Here is a 19586-nt window from a genome sequence, read left to right as displayed (position 1 = left end):
CAAGTGGAACGCCTCTGAATTCCAGGTGGGGGCTGAAATTTGTGTCATCAGTAGCAAAGGTGGATGCACTCTGAGATTCATTTAGAAAGATGTTGTTTGGATACAGTTGATCCCTTTGATCTTTTGGCAACAGAGAGGAATAAGCATTGTGAATATGTTGCTTTAGATGGAAAGAGGACAGTACTGTGAGTAAGAAATTCAGGTGTGTACGTAACTAGGGCTGTCAATCACAGTTAACTCAAGCGATTACCATATATACTTGTTCATTAGCCCGTTCGTTTATAAGCCGAACCCCCAAAATGGATAAGTAAAATTAGCAAAAACTTTCAAAAGCCAACCCTATATTTCAGGGGTTGGAAAACTTTGGTTCCCGGCCACTGGCGGGTCGAGACGTTTTGTTTACTTGGAGCATTTGCAGGCATGGAACCCCTCAGCTCCCTGTGGCCGCAGTTCGCTGTTCCCAGCCAATGGGAGCTGCGGGAAGTGGTGCCACTTATATTCGGCTTATGAACGAGTATATACGGTAACTCAAAACAAATTAACTCGATTAAAAAAAATTAATCATGATTACTTGCAGTTTTAATTGCACTGTTAAACAATAATAGAATACCAATTTAAATTTATAAATATTTGTGGACGTTTTTGTACATTTTCAAATATATTGATTTCAATTACAACATGGAATACAAAGGGCACATTGCTCACTTTATATTATTTTTATTACAAATATTTGCACTAAAAAAGATAAACAAAAGAAATAGTATTTTTCAACTCACCTCATATGAATATTGGAGTACAATCTCCATTGTGAAAGTGCAACTTACAAATATAGAATTTTTAACATAACTGCATTCAAAAACAAAACAATGTAAAACTTTTGAGTTTGAGATCTCTGCTCTAATCACCATGAGGGCCACATGAGGACTAGTACATTGGCCCAAGGGCCACATCACTGAAACCTTTTCATACAACGATACAAAAGTATAATCAAAAATGAAAAAAAATGAACAGTAATATAGTATGCTATTTAAAGTCAATGTATTAACTTTTTAAAACCTGTAATGAGAAGAAGGATTTTAATAAAATATAAACACCTGTATCTATTCCTTATGTGGTCAGTAACACTGATGATGATCTACACTAACAGTCTATCAACATAGCTGTAATGGCAGGAACTTTTTAAAGTAACTATTCAAAGAATCATACATGCTGAACTTCATACCTCATACTGCTTATCTAGTCCATGAGGCCCTGCCCCTGCCCTGCCTCTTCCCACCCCTTCCCCGCCCCCATTCCAACCCCTTCCCCAAAGTCCCCCCCAACTCTGCCCCCTGCCCCTATTCCAACCCCTTCCCCAAATCCCAGCCCCACCTCTTCTCCACCTCCTCCCCTGAGCATGCTGCATCCCCCCTCCCTCCTGGAAAGTCCTAAGTGCTGTCAAACCACTGTTTGGCAGCGGGAAGCATTAGGAAGTAGGCGGAGGAGCGGGGATGCAGCGCATTTGGGGGGGCAGAGGACCTTGGCTGCTGGTGGAGTCGGCGCCTATGGCGGGCTGCAGGAAATAACCCCACGGGCCGTGTGTTTGAGACCCCTGCTTTAGAGCCTACAAGTCCACTCGGTCCTACTTCTTCTTCAGCCAATCGCTAAGACAAACAAGTTTGTTTACATTTATGGGAGATAATGCTGCCCGCTTCTTATTTACATGTCACCTGAAAGTGGGAACAGGCATTCACATGACACTTTTGCATCCAACATTGCTAGGTATTTATGTGCCAGATATGCTAAACATTCATATGCCCCTTCATGCTTCGGCCACCATTCCAGAGGACATGCATCCATGCTGATGACGGGTTCTGCTCAATAACAATCCAAAGCAGGGTGGAGTCAGATGCCACTAACAGAAAGTTGATTTTCTTTTTTGGTGGTTTGGGTTCTGCATTTTCTGCATCAGAGAGTGTTGCTCTTTTAAGACTGACAGAATATTCCACACCTCATTCTTAGATTCTGGAAAGCACTTCAGATTCTTAAACTTTGAGTTGAGTGCTGTAGCTATCTTTAGAAATCTCACATTGGTACCTTCTGTGTTTTGTCAAATCTGTACTGAAAGGGTGTTTAAAATGAATAACATGTGCTGGGTCGTCATCTGAGACTGCCATCACACAAAATATATGGCAGTATGCAGGTAAAACCATAAAGCAGGAGACATACCATTCTCCCCCAAGAGTTCAGTCACAAATTTAATTAACTCATTTTTTTAACAAGCGTCATCAGCAAGTCCTATTTTTGAGTGCAAATATGTAAAAAAAAATTCTACATTTGTAGGATGCGCTTTCATTTACACTGTAAATATTTGTAATCAAAAATATAAAGTGAGCACTGTATACTTTGTATTGTGTTGTAATCGAAATTAATATATTTGAAAATATAGAAAACATCCAAAAATATTTAAATATACTGTATTCTATTGTTTAACAGTGCGATTAAAACTGAAATTAATCACAATTATTTTTTTAATCATTTGACAGTTGTAACACGACCTTATCTTTGTAGAAATTTGTGAATGGGGGATACACCATGAGGACACCTATTTCTCCTACCCTCTGAACAGATGTGATGGCTACAAGAGGCCATTTTCAATTATACATGCGTTAGCAGGAGGTTGCCATAGGTTCAAACAGGGGGCTGGTGAGACAGTGTAAAATTAGGGTGAGATCCCAAGGTGGGATTGGGTCTAATATGCATCCGAAGAAGTGGGCTGTAGTCCACGAAAGCTTATGCTCTAATAAATTTGTTAGTCTCTAAGGTGCCACAAGTACTCCTGTTCTTCTTTTTGCGGATACAGACTAACACGGCTGTTACTCTGAAACCTGTCTAATATCAGGGTAAAGGATGGAGAACATGGCCTGCATCCAGCAAGAGGAGGTGTGGAGTCAACTGCAGGGTGATCAGTGGACAGACTGTCATGCACAAGAGGTAAGGATGCCATATCTGTCATGGCCATGTTGAGGCTATGAGAATTACTCTGGCTTGTTCCACTTGTATCTTGTGAATCATTTTGAATAGTAAAGGAAAGGGTGGAAAGATGTAGAAGAGGGGTGCATCCCATGTAACAAGGAAAGAGTCCCCCAGATATTGGTGGGTATTTGGCATTTTTGGGTGTGGCGAATAGATCTATGTTCCGGAATCCCCAGCAGTTCCTCAAGTCTAGGATAGGTCTCCACCTGCCAGATTTTTTTTTTTTTTGGATTACAAAATAGTGGGAATAAAAGCCTTTCCCTATGTGTTAGAATGGGACCAGTTCTACAGCTCCCAGATGCAGAAGGTGGTTTATTTCTTCTCGTAAAATTTGCTCATAAGAAGGATCTGTGAAGTGGGATGGGGAGGTTTGAGAGGAGGTCTCTGTCACCTGCATTGTGGATCATAATGCCTTTGAGGAGAGGAAGGGGAAGGTTGAGATCTCGGAGTAGGTTGATATCTACCCTGTCTTCTCTTTGGTGCTGGTGTATAGATGCCAAGTGAGCGCAGTGTTGCTCTGGAATTCGTTAGTGAATGAAGGGACTCAGTATGCTCGGCAAAGTGTTTGGAGCCTTCAAAGAGGAGATCTCCCTGGGGAACCCCGAGAGGTGAAGCCATGAAGCCCATCTCACTACAACAGATGTCACAATGGACCAGGCTTGTAGTGCGATACATGCCAGAAGTTGTCCTTCTGTCACTGGTGCCTGGAACTGCTCTTCTTTGTCCTCTTGGAGATGTTGACTAAACTCATGGAATTTCGAATAGTTCACATGATTATACTTGGCTAGAAGTGCTTCATAATTAGCAATTTGAAACTGGAGCATGGCTGAAGAATATGACTTGTGACTAAAGTGGTCTAGTCTCTTCCAGTCCTTGTCATATGGGGTTGTTTTAGGACAACAGCAGCACACACTTTCTCATGCACTGCATTGAGCATGAGGGAGTTTGGAACAAGATGCGAGAATAAGAATTCCATTATGTCCTTGGCAGGGACACAATACTTCTTGTCTGCTTGCTTGCAGGTAGCTAGTATTGATGCTGGGGTTTGCCAGATCAGCTTGCATGGATCCAACAAGGCCTCACTGATTGGCAAAGATGGCACTTCCAATGTGGAGGCCTGCAATATGCCAAGTGACTTGTGATGTTGCTCTCTACCTTCCCGCTTTGGGATCTGGAGAGAGTCAGCAATCCTTTGGAACAGTTCTTGAAATGGTTTAAAATCATCAGCTGATGTTGGAGATAGTGGGATATGACTTTTCAGGGGAGGATGAGGAGATTTTGGCTGGCAGTGTAACCTCTTCCTCCATGTCTTTCTCCTGCTCTTCTAACAATTCTGGCTCTGGTTCAGGAGGCCTAAATACCAGTGAGGATGAAGAGTATATGTGTCTGTCTGTGATCGGTGGCGGTTTGGGAAAGTGGCCCAAGGGTCCCAACAGGGCCAATGTGGGGGAATAAGCACATAGGGTTGCATCCATGGGTTCCTGTACCAAAGACCTGGTTCACTTCTGGTCTCTGGATATCAACGGTGTGAGTATGATTCTCTGTGTGGAGCCCCTTGATATGATGTGGAGGGTGAGAGGCACAATTGAGTACTCCTCCTCACTGGGGAAGGGCAGTGCGGTCCTGGATAGTGAAGAAGAGTGGCGTGGTATAAGTTGCAGTTCCAGAGGAGAGAGGCATGAACCATTGGGAGCTCAGTACAGAGGAGCGGAGACTCTGGGTTGTCAGAAACGATCAAGTCTATTGAGAAGTGGAACTCTTGCAGTACCGGCATGAGCATCATAGGTACTGGTGGTTGTGTGTTTGGGGGGAGGGGGGAAGTCCCATGGAAGGTCTAGGTAATGGTGCAGATGTTTTGGATGTTAACAGTGCCAAAGTTAGAGTGCATTCTGTCAAATGACCAGTAGATTGCACCACGGACTGCGTTGGTGTTGGAGGATGCATCCGTCATGTGTTTCGATGAGGCAGTTGGTACCAATTTTGAGATCTTTGATTTGTCCTTATTGGTCCCGAATGACTGTGACCTGTTTGTGGTCCTGCCCTTTTAGGGTCCTGGAGCCTCTCAACAATACCAGAGATACCTAGACAGTCAAAGGAACTAGGTCTCATCCCAGAAGATGTCAAGGCTACCAAACTCACAGGGGATGCCTTTCTTTGAGGTAGCAAGAGAGTGTACATTTTTTTTGTAGTGGGGGTCAGCAGATGACAGTGCTGATGGTGGAGGAAAGTTATCAGGGCCAGATTCTGAGACTGGTCGCAATGAGCCCTCCAGCTGTAAAAGTTTTATTTTCAATTCATGGTCCTTCCTGGACCATGCCTTCAATTTGAGGCAGTGGGTGCATTTCTGAGATACGTGCCCCTCACCCAAACAGTGGATGCACCATGAGTAGCCGTCGCTCATTCGGATGGCCTCATAACAGGAGAGGACCTTTTAATCCCGGCGGATCCAGGCATAACCCCAAGTAGAGAGAACTTCTCAGTAGGAAAGGGCATAGAAAAGGAAACCTATGCTAATCTAAAGAGTAACAGGGAGAAAACAGCAAAAGAAAAAAAATTGAGAGAGAAGGGATACAGGGAAGAAAAAAAATAAAGGAAACACATACTTATTAAGAACTTGCAACAGAAACACTAATATCATTACAGATGTATGAAGGCCTCTGCTAGGGATTCCGTCCCCGACCAAGAGTGCTTGATAAGGAACTGAGGATGATTGAACCACACAGCGCTATATAGCGCTCACATCGTGAGACAGGGAGGAGCACATGTGCAGCCCAACAGGCACTTCTACCAAAGATCCCCAATCCCAGGTGCAGGGGCACTACCGTACCTACAATGGTGCACCCATAGGGACACTACTTGAAGAAGAACCTAACTAACTACAACTCTAAAGACAGGCTGCAAAAACTATATACAAGAAAGGAAGAATGGACAGTCACTTAGTTAAGCTAACAGCGTGAAGGAACATGGGTTCCAACTCAAGCCATGCAGTGGTAAGAAGGAACTGGAGAGGCGTTGACCCACTCAACCTTTTTTAACCTGAGCTGCAAACATGAGGGGACATATGGCTCACATGTGGGTCAACAGACAGAGCTACTAAAACCTTCCAGGTCCTGTGCATGTGCACCTATGTTGGAATCCATATAGGGCCATCACTCAAAGATTAGATCATTTCTTTCCTTACAGATTTGGTCCTCCATTTGGCAAACATATTTTGCTATATCCAATTATGCAAGACTGAGGAATGGCTGGGATTTGTTTTTGTTTTTTAACTTGTTCTCACTATACCATCAGCAGCAGCAGAAGTGTGCACATGAAGTACAATATGTGGAAACGATGATTTAAAGCAGGAGGAGTGCTGTAAGATAAGGAAATAGGCGTGCATAGAAAGCCTCTTCCTGCCATATGAACAGCAAAGCAGGAATCCTCTTTAATGTATGTGAGTGACTTACTAGGTGCATCTAACTAAATCCCAACCATACATGTTTAATAACAGAATGGGCACCATATTCTGACAGTCAGAGGCTATGTGCAGCTCCCATCTAAACTGCTGCATATACTCCCATCAACAGCATACATTGACTGGCAGCTAACTTCTAACACATTGCATGCTGAGCAGTGCCCCAGCCCTTCTCCTGAAATCCTGTCCTCGCGGACAGGATCCCTATGGCATAAGGCATGGTAGACTGTTTCTCTGCTTCTCATCTCTGCATGGATCTGAGTGCTGCAGATTAAGCTATGGGAGGAGTTTCCTGATCCACGTTGCTCAGCCATATGGTCAGTGTTCAACCATTAGCCACCCCCAGTATCTATAGCTATATTTAAGAATGTATTACAGTTACCAAAAATAAAACATGACCCTTAAGATACTGGACATAAAATTGTTATGCCACAGTTGTGTTAGTACTGGAAAATGAGGGACTTTTCTATATTGGTAAAACACTACCATAATCCATATCTTATATCACATAAAAGCCAAACATTGTACAGGATATCCATTCTGCGAATGTCTGAGTGCAAGGTGCTGAGGAATATAGAAGCTCTCTTGACACCATAGGGTGCAAAACCAGGATTTTTGCTGTTCCCTTCACAGATGCACATAGGAGAGCTTCTTTTACCCTTCTCTTACACTCGCACTGCACTGGGGAAGAAAGAATCTGGCTCAAAATATGCATTCAGCTCTCTATCTTCATTATTTCTAAACATACAATTCTAAATCAGTAGAACTGGGCACTACCTAAAGCAATCTGAGATGCAATCATTAACCATTAAAAGGTAATCTAAATACTAACAGCTCCCAAGATTCGCATACCCCTCCTCCCCCCGCCCCCAAAATGTAACCATCATGATACATACATCATAAATCCAGGTATTTGTGTATCCTCTTCACTGCATTGTTTAACTGAGGGCTTACTATCTTACTAAATTTAGAGCTTGATACTCTAAACATATAGACAAAAATACCTTTATAGATACAAGTGGTTGAGTTGACCACAATGATACTACTTGTGTTCAAGACCACTCTTAGATTCTAAGCTCTTTGGGGTGGGGGAGAGTTTCTTTTATTGATCTGTTACATACCTAGCACACCTTGGGTGCTACATAAATAATAATAAGTGATCATGTGCCACATGGATTATGTTTGAAGAAATGTATTTCTCAACCACACTAAAATACAGTCTGTCACAGCAATTAAAAACCTGTGGCTGGCCTGAATCAGGTGACGGGCTCACGGGGCTTGGGCTGTGGGATGCTGTATGATTGAAACATGAGCCATTATATCAATATTGCCACTGTTAGTAAATTGCAACAAATCTTGTACAAAGTATATCATATAAGGTGTCAATGGAAAAGTTACAATCTATCAAATATGATTATCCTGTTTGTATGCATGTATCATCTTTGTATCTAAAGTTATGAAAATTGACTATGTACCAGTAATTCAAATGTGTTTGCTTCTGGGGTAATGCCCACAAGGTAATTTACATCCAGTCTGGCCAGCACATTGTGAATGGACTATTCAAGTTGATGGCCCATTAAAGGACACTTAGCTCACACAATAGACCATAGAAGAACCTGTCCCTGCCCGATGGAAGTATTAGCCAAAATATGCAGCTCCTATGACTCATAAAAGCATGCAAGGGCATGTGACTTGCTCATGTGAGCCTGGACTCCACCTTGTGCCTGTAATTTTCCACAAACTAAGACAGAGAATTCCCTACACATGGGAGAAAGTATAAAAAGCCCTGGAAGCATCTCCTCTTTCCTGATCTGATCTCTGGACTTACACTAAAAGGAGCATTCCAACCAATGGACTGAGGACCTTCCAATCTTTTGGAAGTTATGAGAGACTTTACAAACCAGCAGTTTATTCCATCATGACTACAAGTCTGATCCAAGAACTTTGCAATGAGTATGTATTTGTTTTCCTTGACCATCTTTTCTCTTAGATGTAAGCAGAGTCTGAATGAACTCTCTCCTGACAGCTAGTTGGGGAGGGGGAGAGACTTTAGGAGCAAACTGTATTTACATGAACACACCTACTCTGCACAGGTATCTAGCAGACAGGAGCTGTGTAGCCCCAAGTGATCAACTTTGGCTGGTGTTGGGTTACAAATCACTTTAGTACTGAATGCGCGGGTAGTGAAATGTTTTCAATGTTGTCTTTATTGTATGAATAAAGGGGGGCAAAACTGTGCTTAACCTGCCCCAAATGAGGAGGTCCCCCTCAGCTGAAAGAACCAAGTTAAGCTAAGGAGTTGAATGCCAAACGGCTGTGAAAGCAGAGAGGGGTGGAGACAGGTGTTCCAGACAGGTGGTGTGGACTCTCCCTAGGGGTCCCCAGTCTGGTTTAACCTGTTCATCCCCACTGTTCAAACATAGAGCTAAATAGACTTCATTAGGAGCCTTTTGTTATTTTAAGTGCTGAGATCACTTGTGGTGGGACAGTGTTTCTGCCCAGCCTGATGAGAGCTAAAAATCACTAAGAACTGACAAACACTAAGGGACTGACCTACAGAGGTCACAACAGAGAGGCAGGTGGCAGCAGAAGGTGACCGGCAGGCACGGCTGTCAAAAGTGGCGAGCAGTCATCTGGCGGGAACAGCCAGCGGGAGGCGGTGAGGAACAGTGGCTGGTAGGGCAGTCAGGTGGCAAGGAACAGGGCTGGCGGTGTGGCCAGCCAGAAAAAACTGCTCAGATGACGGAGCAAGCCAGGAGCTTTCTTCCCTGGGTGAGAGGTCAACTCACGCACATGCACTTCTGAACCCTGTGTCCTCACTGACCAAAGACAACCACTGTGAATGGGGTATGGTGAGGGGGCAGAGGGGGGCACAGAAAAGACATTTTTGGTTGTAGAATTCAAGAACATGAGGCAGAAGACTGTGCTCCACACATTCTGCTCACAGTTTTATGTTTATGAATCCTGCTTGTGGCATTTTCCCTAATTAATGTCAGGTGACTTTTCTCCTTTCATTAAAAGTTTATTTTCTACACTCAGACTCTGTGCTTGGAATGGGGCAGAATTGGCTCTCAGAGGCACCCAGGGGTGGTGTGTAATTTTCCCAGGTTACTGGGTGGGGGCTTGCACCAGTTTTGTGTTATATTGTTGAAAAGGAACCCCTAGATATTGAACCTGACCCTGGTTGCTGCCAGCTCCACCTCGCAGAAGGGTTACATATAAATAAACCTTTAGATATTAGATACTAAAGGATTGGCAACAGTGTTATTATTAGGTAAGATCTGAGTTATATATTGGCTTGCCTGTGTGGCTGATCTCTTGGGATTAGAATAACCTTTGCTTGATTAAATTGGTATTAAATAACCACTCATCACGTCTAATGTCTGGGTGGTGAAACGAGGGCTGGGATGCCAAAGAAGACTACAGTTTGGACTTCTTGTTAACTGGTGTGGTGAGACAGAAGTTTACTTTTGATCCTGGCTTGGTATCTTATGAAAGAATAACCACCTGTTTTGGGGTGGATCTGCCTCATTTATTAGCAGTTTGTCCTAAATCTGGTATTCTCAGCTGTGACCCACAGACAGAGGCAGTGAGTGATTAGCTCTAAAATTGCTGTGTGGATGTTTGGGCCCAGGCTGGAGCGCAAAATCTGGGACCTTGCGAGGGGAGAAGTTCCCAGAACCTGGGCTCCAGCCTGAGCCTGAACATCTACACTGCAATTAAGCTGCCCCGTAGCCCAAGCCCCATCATCCTGAGTGAGTGGACATGGGACCGTGAGGGATTTTTCATTGCAGTGTAGACAATCTGTGAGGCCTGAAACAGCTCCCACTGAAAAGCGGTAACAAGCTCCCATTTATTTAAATGGGAGAGTTTGTTCTATGTACCTATTTGGACATATGCAAACTGTAAAAAACTTTTTAGTCTGCAAGTGACAGATGTAATTGCTAAGCACTAGAGGACAAGAGCTTTTATATTTGCAGTTGATTTTAGAATGTTTACAGTCACTTTCATGGAAAAGTAGATTTAGTTTAGCCAGGATATTTTGTTGTTTGTATTTTTTTTAAATGAAATTTAATTCCTTTCAATAAATGTTTAAAGCTGTCCAGGCATATTCATATTCTCTTACACATTCTCTCCTAAACATAGCTAGAATAAAATCAGTATTTTAAGAGAATACTTTAGGTTTAGTATTCACAAAACAAACTAGCAAAATATTAGTGGCATGCATAACTTAACATTCTTTCAACATTATGCTCAATATAATATGTGCAGTAGGACTTGTGGATGACAAACTTATGCTTATAATTCAGTTTAAAGAACAAAAATAAGTTAAACACTAATTCTTAACTCCACAATATTATAGGGATTAAATAGTATCTAGTAAATTAAAAGTTTAGGATAGACATGTTTTCTTGATGATATTTGATTATTAATTAATGTTTTGAATTACTGTGAAAAAAAACTCAAACTACTGAGCTGTCATTCTATCAAAATCAGAAGGATAAAATATAATAAAAAAAAACTAATTTTAACCATGTGGTTGTTCATAATACAATCAGAGCTATCACTGAACAAAGCTAATATTACCAAATTTGTGCCACTTAAGTTGTAAAATTATTGTCAAATTCTTTTGGAAGAAAAAAAATCAGTAGTATTGCATCAATTATCCATTTTCTTTTCTTTTTTAAACTGCACATATAGAATATTGCAAAATTAAAGTAGAAGAAACTTGTGAGCATGCACTTGTTTTTCAACAAAAGAATTTTCATGCATAATATCTACAACACTTTAAATTTTATGGTTTTTAAGATGAATAATTATTAAACACATAAGGCCCATTCCTGCTCTCACTTAAACAAGAGCAACTCCTTTTTCTTTCAGTGGGAATTGTATCTGTATAAGTGAGGGCAAAATCTAGCCTTTAGTATTAAGACTACTAATAAAAATAAATAATGTTAGACAGAAAAAGGCTCTAACCACTTTATCCTCCTGGAGTTCATATCCACGAAAGCAAGAAAGAAAGGACAGAAAAAGACAAAGAAGGAAAGACAGTTATTTCCATTCTGAAACCAAGCACTAGTATTTGTTAGTAAAAATAAACAAATTTCAAGGAAATTGATTCACATACAGCTTTTTGTTTCTTCTAATTATGAAAAGTATATGGTGAAAAGGATGTTATTGTATTGGTTTTCTTCTAGTTGTTTATGGATTAAATTTTCAAAGGAAGTCAAAGTACAAATACATGCACAAAGAAAATTATTTTAATAAAAACAATTTAACAGTCAAATCCCACCTACCTTATTAAAACAAACAGTGGAGCTAACGTGAATAAAGAATGCAGGATTTGGCCCAAGTGTGATAGGTCCTAATCCTGCAAATGATCAGCATGGATGGAACCCTTGCACACTTGCATAGAAGCCCACTGGCTTGATTCTGGGTGGGCAAATCTCTTTGAAGGATTATAGACTAATTGGAAATAAGAGACTGATAGTGACATAACTGCATACAAATTACTCAATAGCTCATACAAAATATCAGAGTTTGAATCAGAGATGTAAATTAAGACAAATTTGCTCCAACTGTTTATTATATGTTATGTAGGATATATGTTACTCTGTATTTGTCTTGTGCTTTTTTCCTTTGCATATTTATGAAAATATATGGCTGTATTAATATTGCCATATTATTTTTCTTGGTGAGAAGGTTGTCTTTTTAGCTGCCTAAGAAGTAACAGGAAGCACATTTTAGAAAACAAAAAATATTCAAAATTATTTCAACCAAAACTATCCCTCAGTCAATCAATTTGGTATGAATGGAGAACAAAGCTTTACAAATGAAAAGATTTTTAATAACTCAGTTACTTACACTTGCCAGTACACTGACTAAACTTAGGTATGCTATTAAGCACTTCATTGCACTCTTAAGTAGGTGAGCACTTTCCATTTGTTTTACAGCTCTCATTCAGGTATCTGTATACAAACAGTTTTGTGCTCTTACACACTAGCTATTGAAAATATCAATGTACAGTGGGTTAAGTTTTAAGCATTTTGAAAGATGTTACCATTTCCAGTGGTATTCCCCATTATATAGATAGGGAGTATTGCTGAAAATCATAAAGTCTTTTAAATCACAGAATTTTTGAAGTGTGACCACTGTACATGCAAGTATCATTTTTAACCGTACTATACCAGGCCATCTTTGCCCCTTGACCTGTACTCATAGCAAGGCTCCCTTGCCCACAGGAGCAAGAGTGGAGAGATTTAGATTGGGAATGGAGGAGCCATGTGGATGTCCTATGACCCTGAATCCCCACCTTATAGTAGCATGAGTAATGCCAAGAGCTTCTAGCAAAGAGATTCAGAGTGGGTAGGAGAGACCATGCATACCTTCGGACACATTGAACCTTGAAGTGCCTACCTGTTTGGCTACTTTCTCTGTGACTGCCTCTCAGCCACATGTGAGATGTTCTGGGTAGACAAGTGACAGTGAAGGAGAATAATAGGGTGGGAATAGATCAAATCCCCCAAATGGTTGCAAATAGACAGGAGTGAGGGAGATGGGTTTAATTTTAAAATAATAGAAACCTGACAAGACTAAATAATTACCTAAAAAGTTAATTTTAAAAATACAGAACATAAGGAAGGGTTAAAGATAAATTATGTACAAAACCAGAAAAAAGGAAGGACAAAAGATAATATACAAAAATGTAAAATAGATATTAGTAATGTTTAAAAAAAGAAGACAGACAATGGTTTTAAAACTTAACATAAAATAAAGACGGGCTAGGCAATAAAAAATAAATAGACAAGGTTTAAAATTAAGTAAAATTAATCAAGAGGCTTAAGGTTAAGAAACAAGATGCTTAAAGTCATGTTTACTCACATATACCTGCTTGTTTTCCATCTACTACTGTCTGTTCTATCTGTTCAGATGGTTAACACTTTGAGGTAGAACTGTTTATTCCTAGTAAATATTTATTGCTACTTAAAAATAAATCATTTTTAATATCTGGTTTTGTACATTTATCTTTCCATATTTGCTACTACAAAGAACTCTTCTCTTTTCCACTATATGAACTCTATTCCTGAGATTCAGGAGAATGTGTTGCTATTATAATAATAAAAATATTTCCAGAAACTGACTGGAAATTATGCTGTTTAACAGTTTTGCATAGGGTGACCAGATAGCAAGTGTGAAAAATTAGGACAGGGGGTAATAGAAGCTGTGTGACAAAGTTCCTCCTCTATCTTGGTGGGTCCTGTGCTTATTGGCGGATTTTCTTGCCTCAGAGATTCACCATGTGGGTTGGGGAACAGCCCAGAGACCTTCCCCTCTGGAAGAACCCACGGTCCAGGTCAATTGGGAGGTTTGGGGGGAACCCAGACCCGCCCTCTACTCCAGGTTCCAGCCCAGGGCCCTGTGGACTGCAGGTGTCTATAGTGCCTCCTGTAACAGCTGCATGACAGCTACAACTCCCTGGGCAACTTCCCCATGGCCTCCTCCAAACACCTTCCTTATTCTCACCACAGGACCTTCCTCCTGATGTCTGATAATGCTTGTGCTCCTCGGTCCTCCAGCAGCTCACGCTCTCACTCTCAGCTCCTTGCGCCTCTTGCTCCCAGCTCCTCACACTCGCACCACAAACTGAAGTGAGCTCCTTTTTAAAACCCAGGTGCCCTGATTAGCCTGCCTTAATTGATTCTAGAAGCTTCTTCTTAATTGGCTCCAGGTGTCCTAATTAGCCTGCCTACCTTAACTGGTTCTAGCAGTTTGACACTCCTGATTACTCTAGTGCAGCCCCTGCTCTGGTCATTCAGGGAACAGAAAACTACTCATCCAGTGACCAGTATATTTGCCCTCTACCAGACTCCTGTACCCCACTGGTCCAGGTCTGTCACATATCATTCCCCCCGCTCAACGCCAAGGGGTTGGGCAGCTTGGGACGCCAGACAGTGCACACGTGACAAGCCATCGGCGTTGCCATGACGGCTCCCTGCTCTGTGTTGCACACAGAACTGGAAAGGTTGGAGGGATAAGAACCATCTGGTCACCCTTGTGTTCTTCTCCTTGTTCCGCTGCATCCATTGAAGAGGGGCATGGTCGGTCACGAGGACATATCTGCGCCCGAGCAGGTAGTAGCACAATGTTTCCATGGCTCATTTTACAGCGAGGCATTCTCTCTCCACCACTGCACATTTTTTTCCCTTGGAAGGAGTTTCCGACTGAGGTATAGAATTGGGTGTTCCTCCTCCCCGACCATCTGTGATAGAACGACCCCCAACCCTACTTCCGATGCATCCGTCTGCAGGATAAACTCCTTGGTGAAATCAGGGGCTATCAGTACGGGGTTATTGCAGAGGACAGTCCGTAGGTCTGTGAACGCGTCCTCTGCCGTGTCAAACCATCTCACCAGATCAGGTCCACGGGCTTTCACTATGTCTGTCAGGGGGCTTGCCCTTGTGGCAAAGTGGGGGATAAATCATCGGTAATATCCCACCACACCTAGGAACGCTCTGACTTGTTTCTTGCAACTTGGTCGGGGCCAATTTTGGATGGCCTCTAACTTGTTCACTTGGGGTTTTACCAGACCTTTTCCCACAATGTAGCCAAGATATTTAGCCTCTGTAAACCCTACAACGCACTTGGCAGGGTTTGCTGTAAGACCAGCTCACCTGAAGGTATCGAGGACTGCCTCCACCTTCTCCAGGTGGGTTTCCCTGTCTGGGGTATGAATGACCACATCGTCCAAGTAGGCAGCAGCATAACTGTTATGTGGGCGTAATAGCTTGTCCATGAGGCGCTGGAAGGTAGCTGGGGCCCCATGTAGTCCAAAAGGGAGGACAGTATATTGAAAAAGACCCTCTGGTATAGAGAACGCAGTCTTTTCCTTTGTGTCTTCTGCAACGGGAATCTGCCAGTATCCCTTTGTCAAGTCTAGGGTAGTAAAGTACCGGGCATTACCCAGACAGTCCACTAGCTCATCTATGCGAGGTATGGGGTACGTGTCGAACTGGGATACTTCGTTTAGTCGCCGGAAGTCGTTGCAAAATCTTGTGGTGCCATCAGGTTTGGGCACCAGCACGATTGGGCTGGACCACTGACTGTGGGATTCTGGGATGATCCCCAACTCCAGCATTTTTTTTACTTCTGCTTTTATTTCCTCCTTTTTTGCCGCTGGCACCCGATAGCTCTCATTGTTACTCTGGCCCCAGGGTTCGTGACGATGTGGCGATATGTCTCGGTTGTTCGACCCGGTTTTGTCGAGAACACATCTTGGTTCCAGAAGATCATCTCAGCCACCTCATTCTTCTGGTCTGGTGTTAAATCGGGAGACACTCTCACCTGTTTGGAAGGCTTGTTTTCTTGGGTTAGGTCTTTTTGGACCCTTGTGCATGCCTCTTGTGCATGCCAGGGTTTCAGAAGGTTAACGTGATAAATCTGTTTTTGTTTTCTGCGTCCTGGCTGCCGCACCTTGTAGGTTACTTCCCCCACGGGTTCAACCACCTCATAGGGCCCCTGCCATTGGGCCAGAAGCTTGCTTTCTGCCATGGGTACCAACACCATAACCCGATCCCCTGGTTGGAACTGTCGCACTTTTGCCTGGCGATTGTAATGGGTTCACTGGGCCTCCTGTGCCTTCTCCAAATGTTCCCGTACAATAGGGGTAACCCGGGCTATCCAGTCTCGCATCTGCATTACATGCTCGATTATATTTCTCCCCTCATTGGGTTCCTCTTCCCAGATCTCTTTGGCGATATCTAGTATGCCATGGGGGTGATGCCCATATAATAACTCGAAGGGTTAGTTGAGGCCTGTGGTACTCCCGGATAGCGAACATAAGGCAGGGTAGTAGGGTGTCCCAATCCTTCCCGTCCCGACTTACCACCTTCCTTATCATAGCCTTGAGGGTTCAGTTAAACCTTTCTACCAACCCATCAGTCTGTGGATGGTAGACCGAAGTTCTCAGGATATGTATATGGAGCAATGTACAGAGGTCCTTCATTAGCTTCGACATAAATGGGGTTCCTTGATCGGTTAATATCTCTTTCGGTAGCCCCATTCAGGCCAAGATCCGCACCAGCTCTTTGGCTATAGTTTTAGAGGCCGTGTTCCACAGGGGGACGGCTTCTGGGTAGCAAGTAGCATAGTCCAAAACAACAAGTATATACTGGTGGCCCCGAGCCATCGTCTCCAGGGATCCCACTAGGTCCATGGCTATTCGCTCGAAGGGAAACTCTATGATGGGAAGGGGTACTAAAGGTGCCCTCAAGTGGGGACGGGGACTGTGCAGCTGACACTCCGGGCAGGAGGCACAGTACCTCCGCAATTCTTCATGTACTCTGGACCAGAAGAACCGTCGTAGGACTCATGCCAGGGTCTTCTCTACCCCCAAATGCCCCCCAAAAAGATGACTATGAGCAAGACTTAATACAGCGTTCTGGTGTTTTTGAGGTACTAGGATCTGCTGTACCTTCTGCCCCTGTACTGGTGCAACCCGGTATAAGAGATCCTTCTTCATTATGAAGTAGGGTCCTGGTCCCTGGGTTTTTCCTTCCACGGGGACCCCATCTATTTCAGTCACCTCCTTCCTAATGTTGTCATACCTTGGGTCTTCTGCCTGGTCCCGTCCAAAATTTCCTCTCCCGGGGCTAATCTGCCCTAGATCTAGGGGCCCAGTCTCTATTGCCTCTACTGGTTCAGAAGCATTAGGGTGGGGGGGGTCAGACTCAGGTGCTTCTCCCTCCTGGTGGCCTCCTTTTCAGCTGTGCGGGTCCACTTACCTACAAGAGCGACCCTCTGGCTTTGGGTCAGTATTCGGGTTCCCAAGGCCTTAGCTGCCCTTCACTCCCAGACAGGGTAGAAAGGCAAAAAGGGAAAGGAGAACAAATCTGGGGATATTTCAGAGAAGATTGCGGGTTGACAGTCTGCTGTCCCCATCTTTCTCCAATCCCCCTACTGGAGTAAGTTTCCAAACCCTGGGAAGTCCCTCCCTATGAGCACCGGGCATGGGAGTTTAGGGACTACACCTGCTGCTACCTCAGTAGTGTTCCCTTGGATCTCGATTTTTACTGGGATGGTGGGGTAGTAACTAACTGTCCCATGGACACATGTTATCCCCGTACGTTTAGCCTGCAGCAGCTGACTACGCTTCACGAGCTTCCCTGAGATAAGCGTGATAGCACTCCTCGAATCAACCAGTGCCGTGGTCCCTACCCCATTTAGTTTCACTGGTCTGGTATACATATGTGGGGTTAGTGAGACCCCCACAAGGTGGATTAGGGAGCATGGATCTGCCCAGTTCCCCAGGTTACACTGCATAGGCTCCTCAGCATTGGGACATTGTGCAGCTATGTGTCCCCACTCCCCGCAGGCATAACATCTGTATGGAGCCCTAGGCGTTCCCCGGTCTCTTGGTTTGGGCAGTTTAACATCACGATCCTCTTCTCCCTCAGTGCTCTGACTCTTTGTGGCCTCTAAAGGGCCTTCAGCCTCTCTCTTTTTCCACCTGGGGCCTCCTGGTGGCCCAGTCACCCAAACTTTAGGGCTTGGTGCTGCTAGTTTAACCCGGGATGCCTCTTCCTTAACTGGTCGGGTCAGCTCCCTCGCTGTCCTTCGCCTCTCTACCAGTGCGACAACCTCGTCATAGGTGAAGGGTTCGTTCCAGCTTACCCAGGCATGAAGGTCTGGTGGTAGTCCCCTCATGTACCGGTCAATGATCAGAACTGCTAGTATCTCTTCCGGACTCCGGGACTCTGCTTGCAACCACTTTCGTGCGAGATGGATGAGGTCATACAATTGGGACCGCGGGGTTTTGTCTTCCTGGTACCTCCAACCATGATACTGCTGGGCCCGCACTGCTGTCATTACCCCAGATCTGGCCAGGATCTCTACTTTCAGCTGGGGGTAGTCTGCCGCAGCCTCTTCAGGGAGATCATGGTAGGCCTTCTGGGCCTCCTCACACAGGAATGGGGCAAGGATGCCAGACCACTGATCTCGAGGCCAGGCCTCCCGTAGGGCTGTCCTCTCAAAGTCCAGAAGGTATGCTTCTAAATCATCTTCCTGTGTCATTTTCTGCAGCCAATGGCTGGCCCGTATGAGCCACATCCCATCATGGCCGTGATTCAGCTCTGTAAGGGACTTTACCTGGTTTACCAGGTCCCACAACATAGCTCGGTCTTGAGCAGCCTGGTCCATCAGCAGGCGATTAGTCTCTTGCTGCAGCCGCACTGCCTCCTGTTGGGCGGCTGCCTGGACACGGGTAGCCTCCTGCTGGGCCGCCATAGCTTGTATCAGTGCCTGCACTACGTCATCCATTGTGGTGAAAAAAAACACCTTCTCCCTTTTTAGTTGTTGTTGTTTTTTAAACACCCTCCTTCTTCCGCTGTGCTGTGCACCCCAAGATCCCACTTCTGACACCAGTGTGACAAAGTTCCTCCTCTATCTTGGTGGGTCCTGCACTTATTGGCGGATTTTCTTGCCTCAGAGATTCACCATGTGGGTTGGGGAACAGCCCAGAGACCTTCCCCTCTGGAAGAACCCACAGTCCAGGTCAATTGGGAGGTTTGGGGGGAACCCAGGCCCGCCCTCTACTCCGGGTTCCAACCCAGGGCCCTGTGGACTGCAGCTGTCTATACTGCCTCCCGTAACAGCTGCATGACAGCTACAACTCCCTGGGCAACTTCCCCATGGCCTCCTCCAAACACCTTCCTTATTCTCACCACAGGACCTTCCTCCTGGTGTCTGATAATGCTTGTGCTCCTCAGTCCTCCAGCAGCACACGCTCTCACTCTCAGCTCCTTGCAACTCTTGCTCCCAGCTCCTCACACTCTCACCACAAACTGAAGTGAGCTCCTTTTTAAAACCCAGGTGCCCTGATTAGCCTGCCTTAATTGATTCTAGCAGCTTCTTCTTAATTGGCTCCAGATGTCCTAATTAGCCTGCCTGCCTTAACCGGTTCTAGCAGGTTCCTGATTACTCTAGTGCAGCCCCTGCTCTGGTCATTCAGGGAACAGAAAACTACTCATCCAGTGACCAGTATATTTGCCTTCTACCAGACTCCTGTACCCCACTGGTCTGGGCCTTCACAGCCCATATAAAAAAAAAAAGACCCAAA

The 19586-nt window shown here is 44.2% G+C and overlaps 1 protein-coding gene across 22 annotated transcripts in view; it reads right to left on the bottom strand.

The window, feature by feature from the left end:
* RIMS2 (regulating synaptic membrane exocytosis 2) overlaps positions 1 to 19586 on the bottom strand; it is a 782248-nt gene that overhangs the window by 562181 nt on the left and 200481 nt on the right. For 19 of the 22 annotated variants that reach the window (XR_010598944.1, XM_065585993.1, XM_065585982.1 and 16 more), the window contains one exon: positions 11450 to 11461. The exons of the other annotated variants lie outside the window; for them this stretch is intronic. Coding sequence is in view for 18 of the 19 variants with exons in the window: in XM_065585993.1 (XP_065442065.1) it covers positions 11450 to 11461 (12 nt within the window). In the remaining variant the exon portion in view is untranslated. The remainder of the gene's footprint in view (positions 1 to 11449; positions 11462 to 19586) is intronic. 22 annotated transcript variants of the gene reach the window in all.

The sequence above is a fragment of the Chrysemys picta genome, chromosome 2 (assembly GCF_011386835.1).
Source record: "Chrysemys picta bellii isolate R12L10 chromosome 2, ASM1138683v2, whole genome shotgun sequence".
NCBI lineage: Eukaryota > Metazoa > Chordata > Testudines > Emydidae > Chrysemys > Chrysemys picta.
The sequence above is the reverse complement of the archived record's forward strand: the minus strand, read 5'-3'. Positions and strand labels throughout refer to the sequence as shown.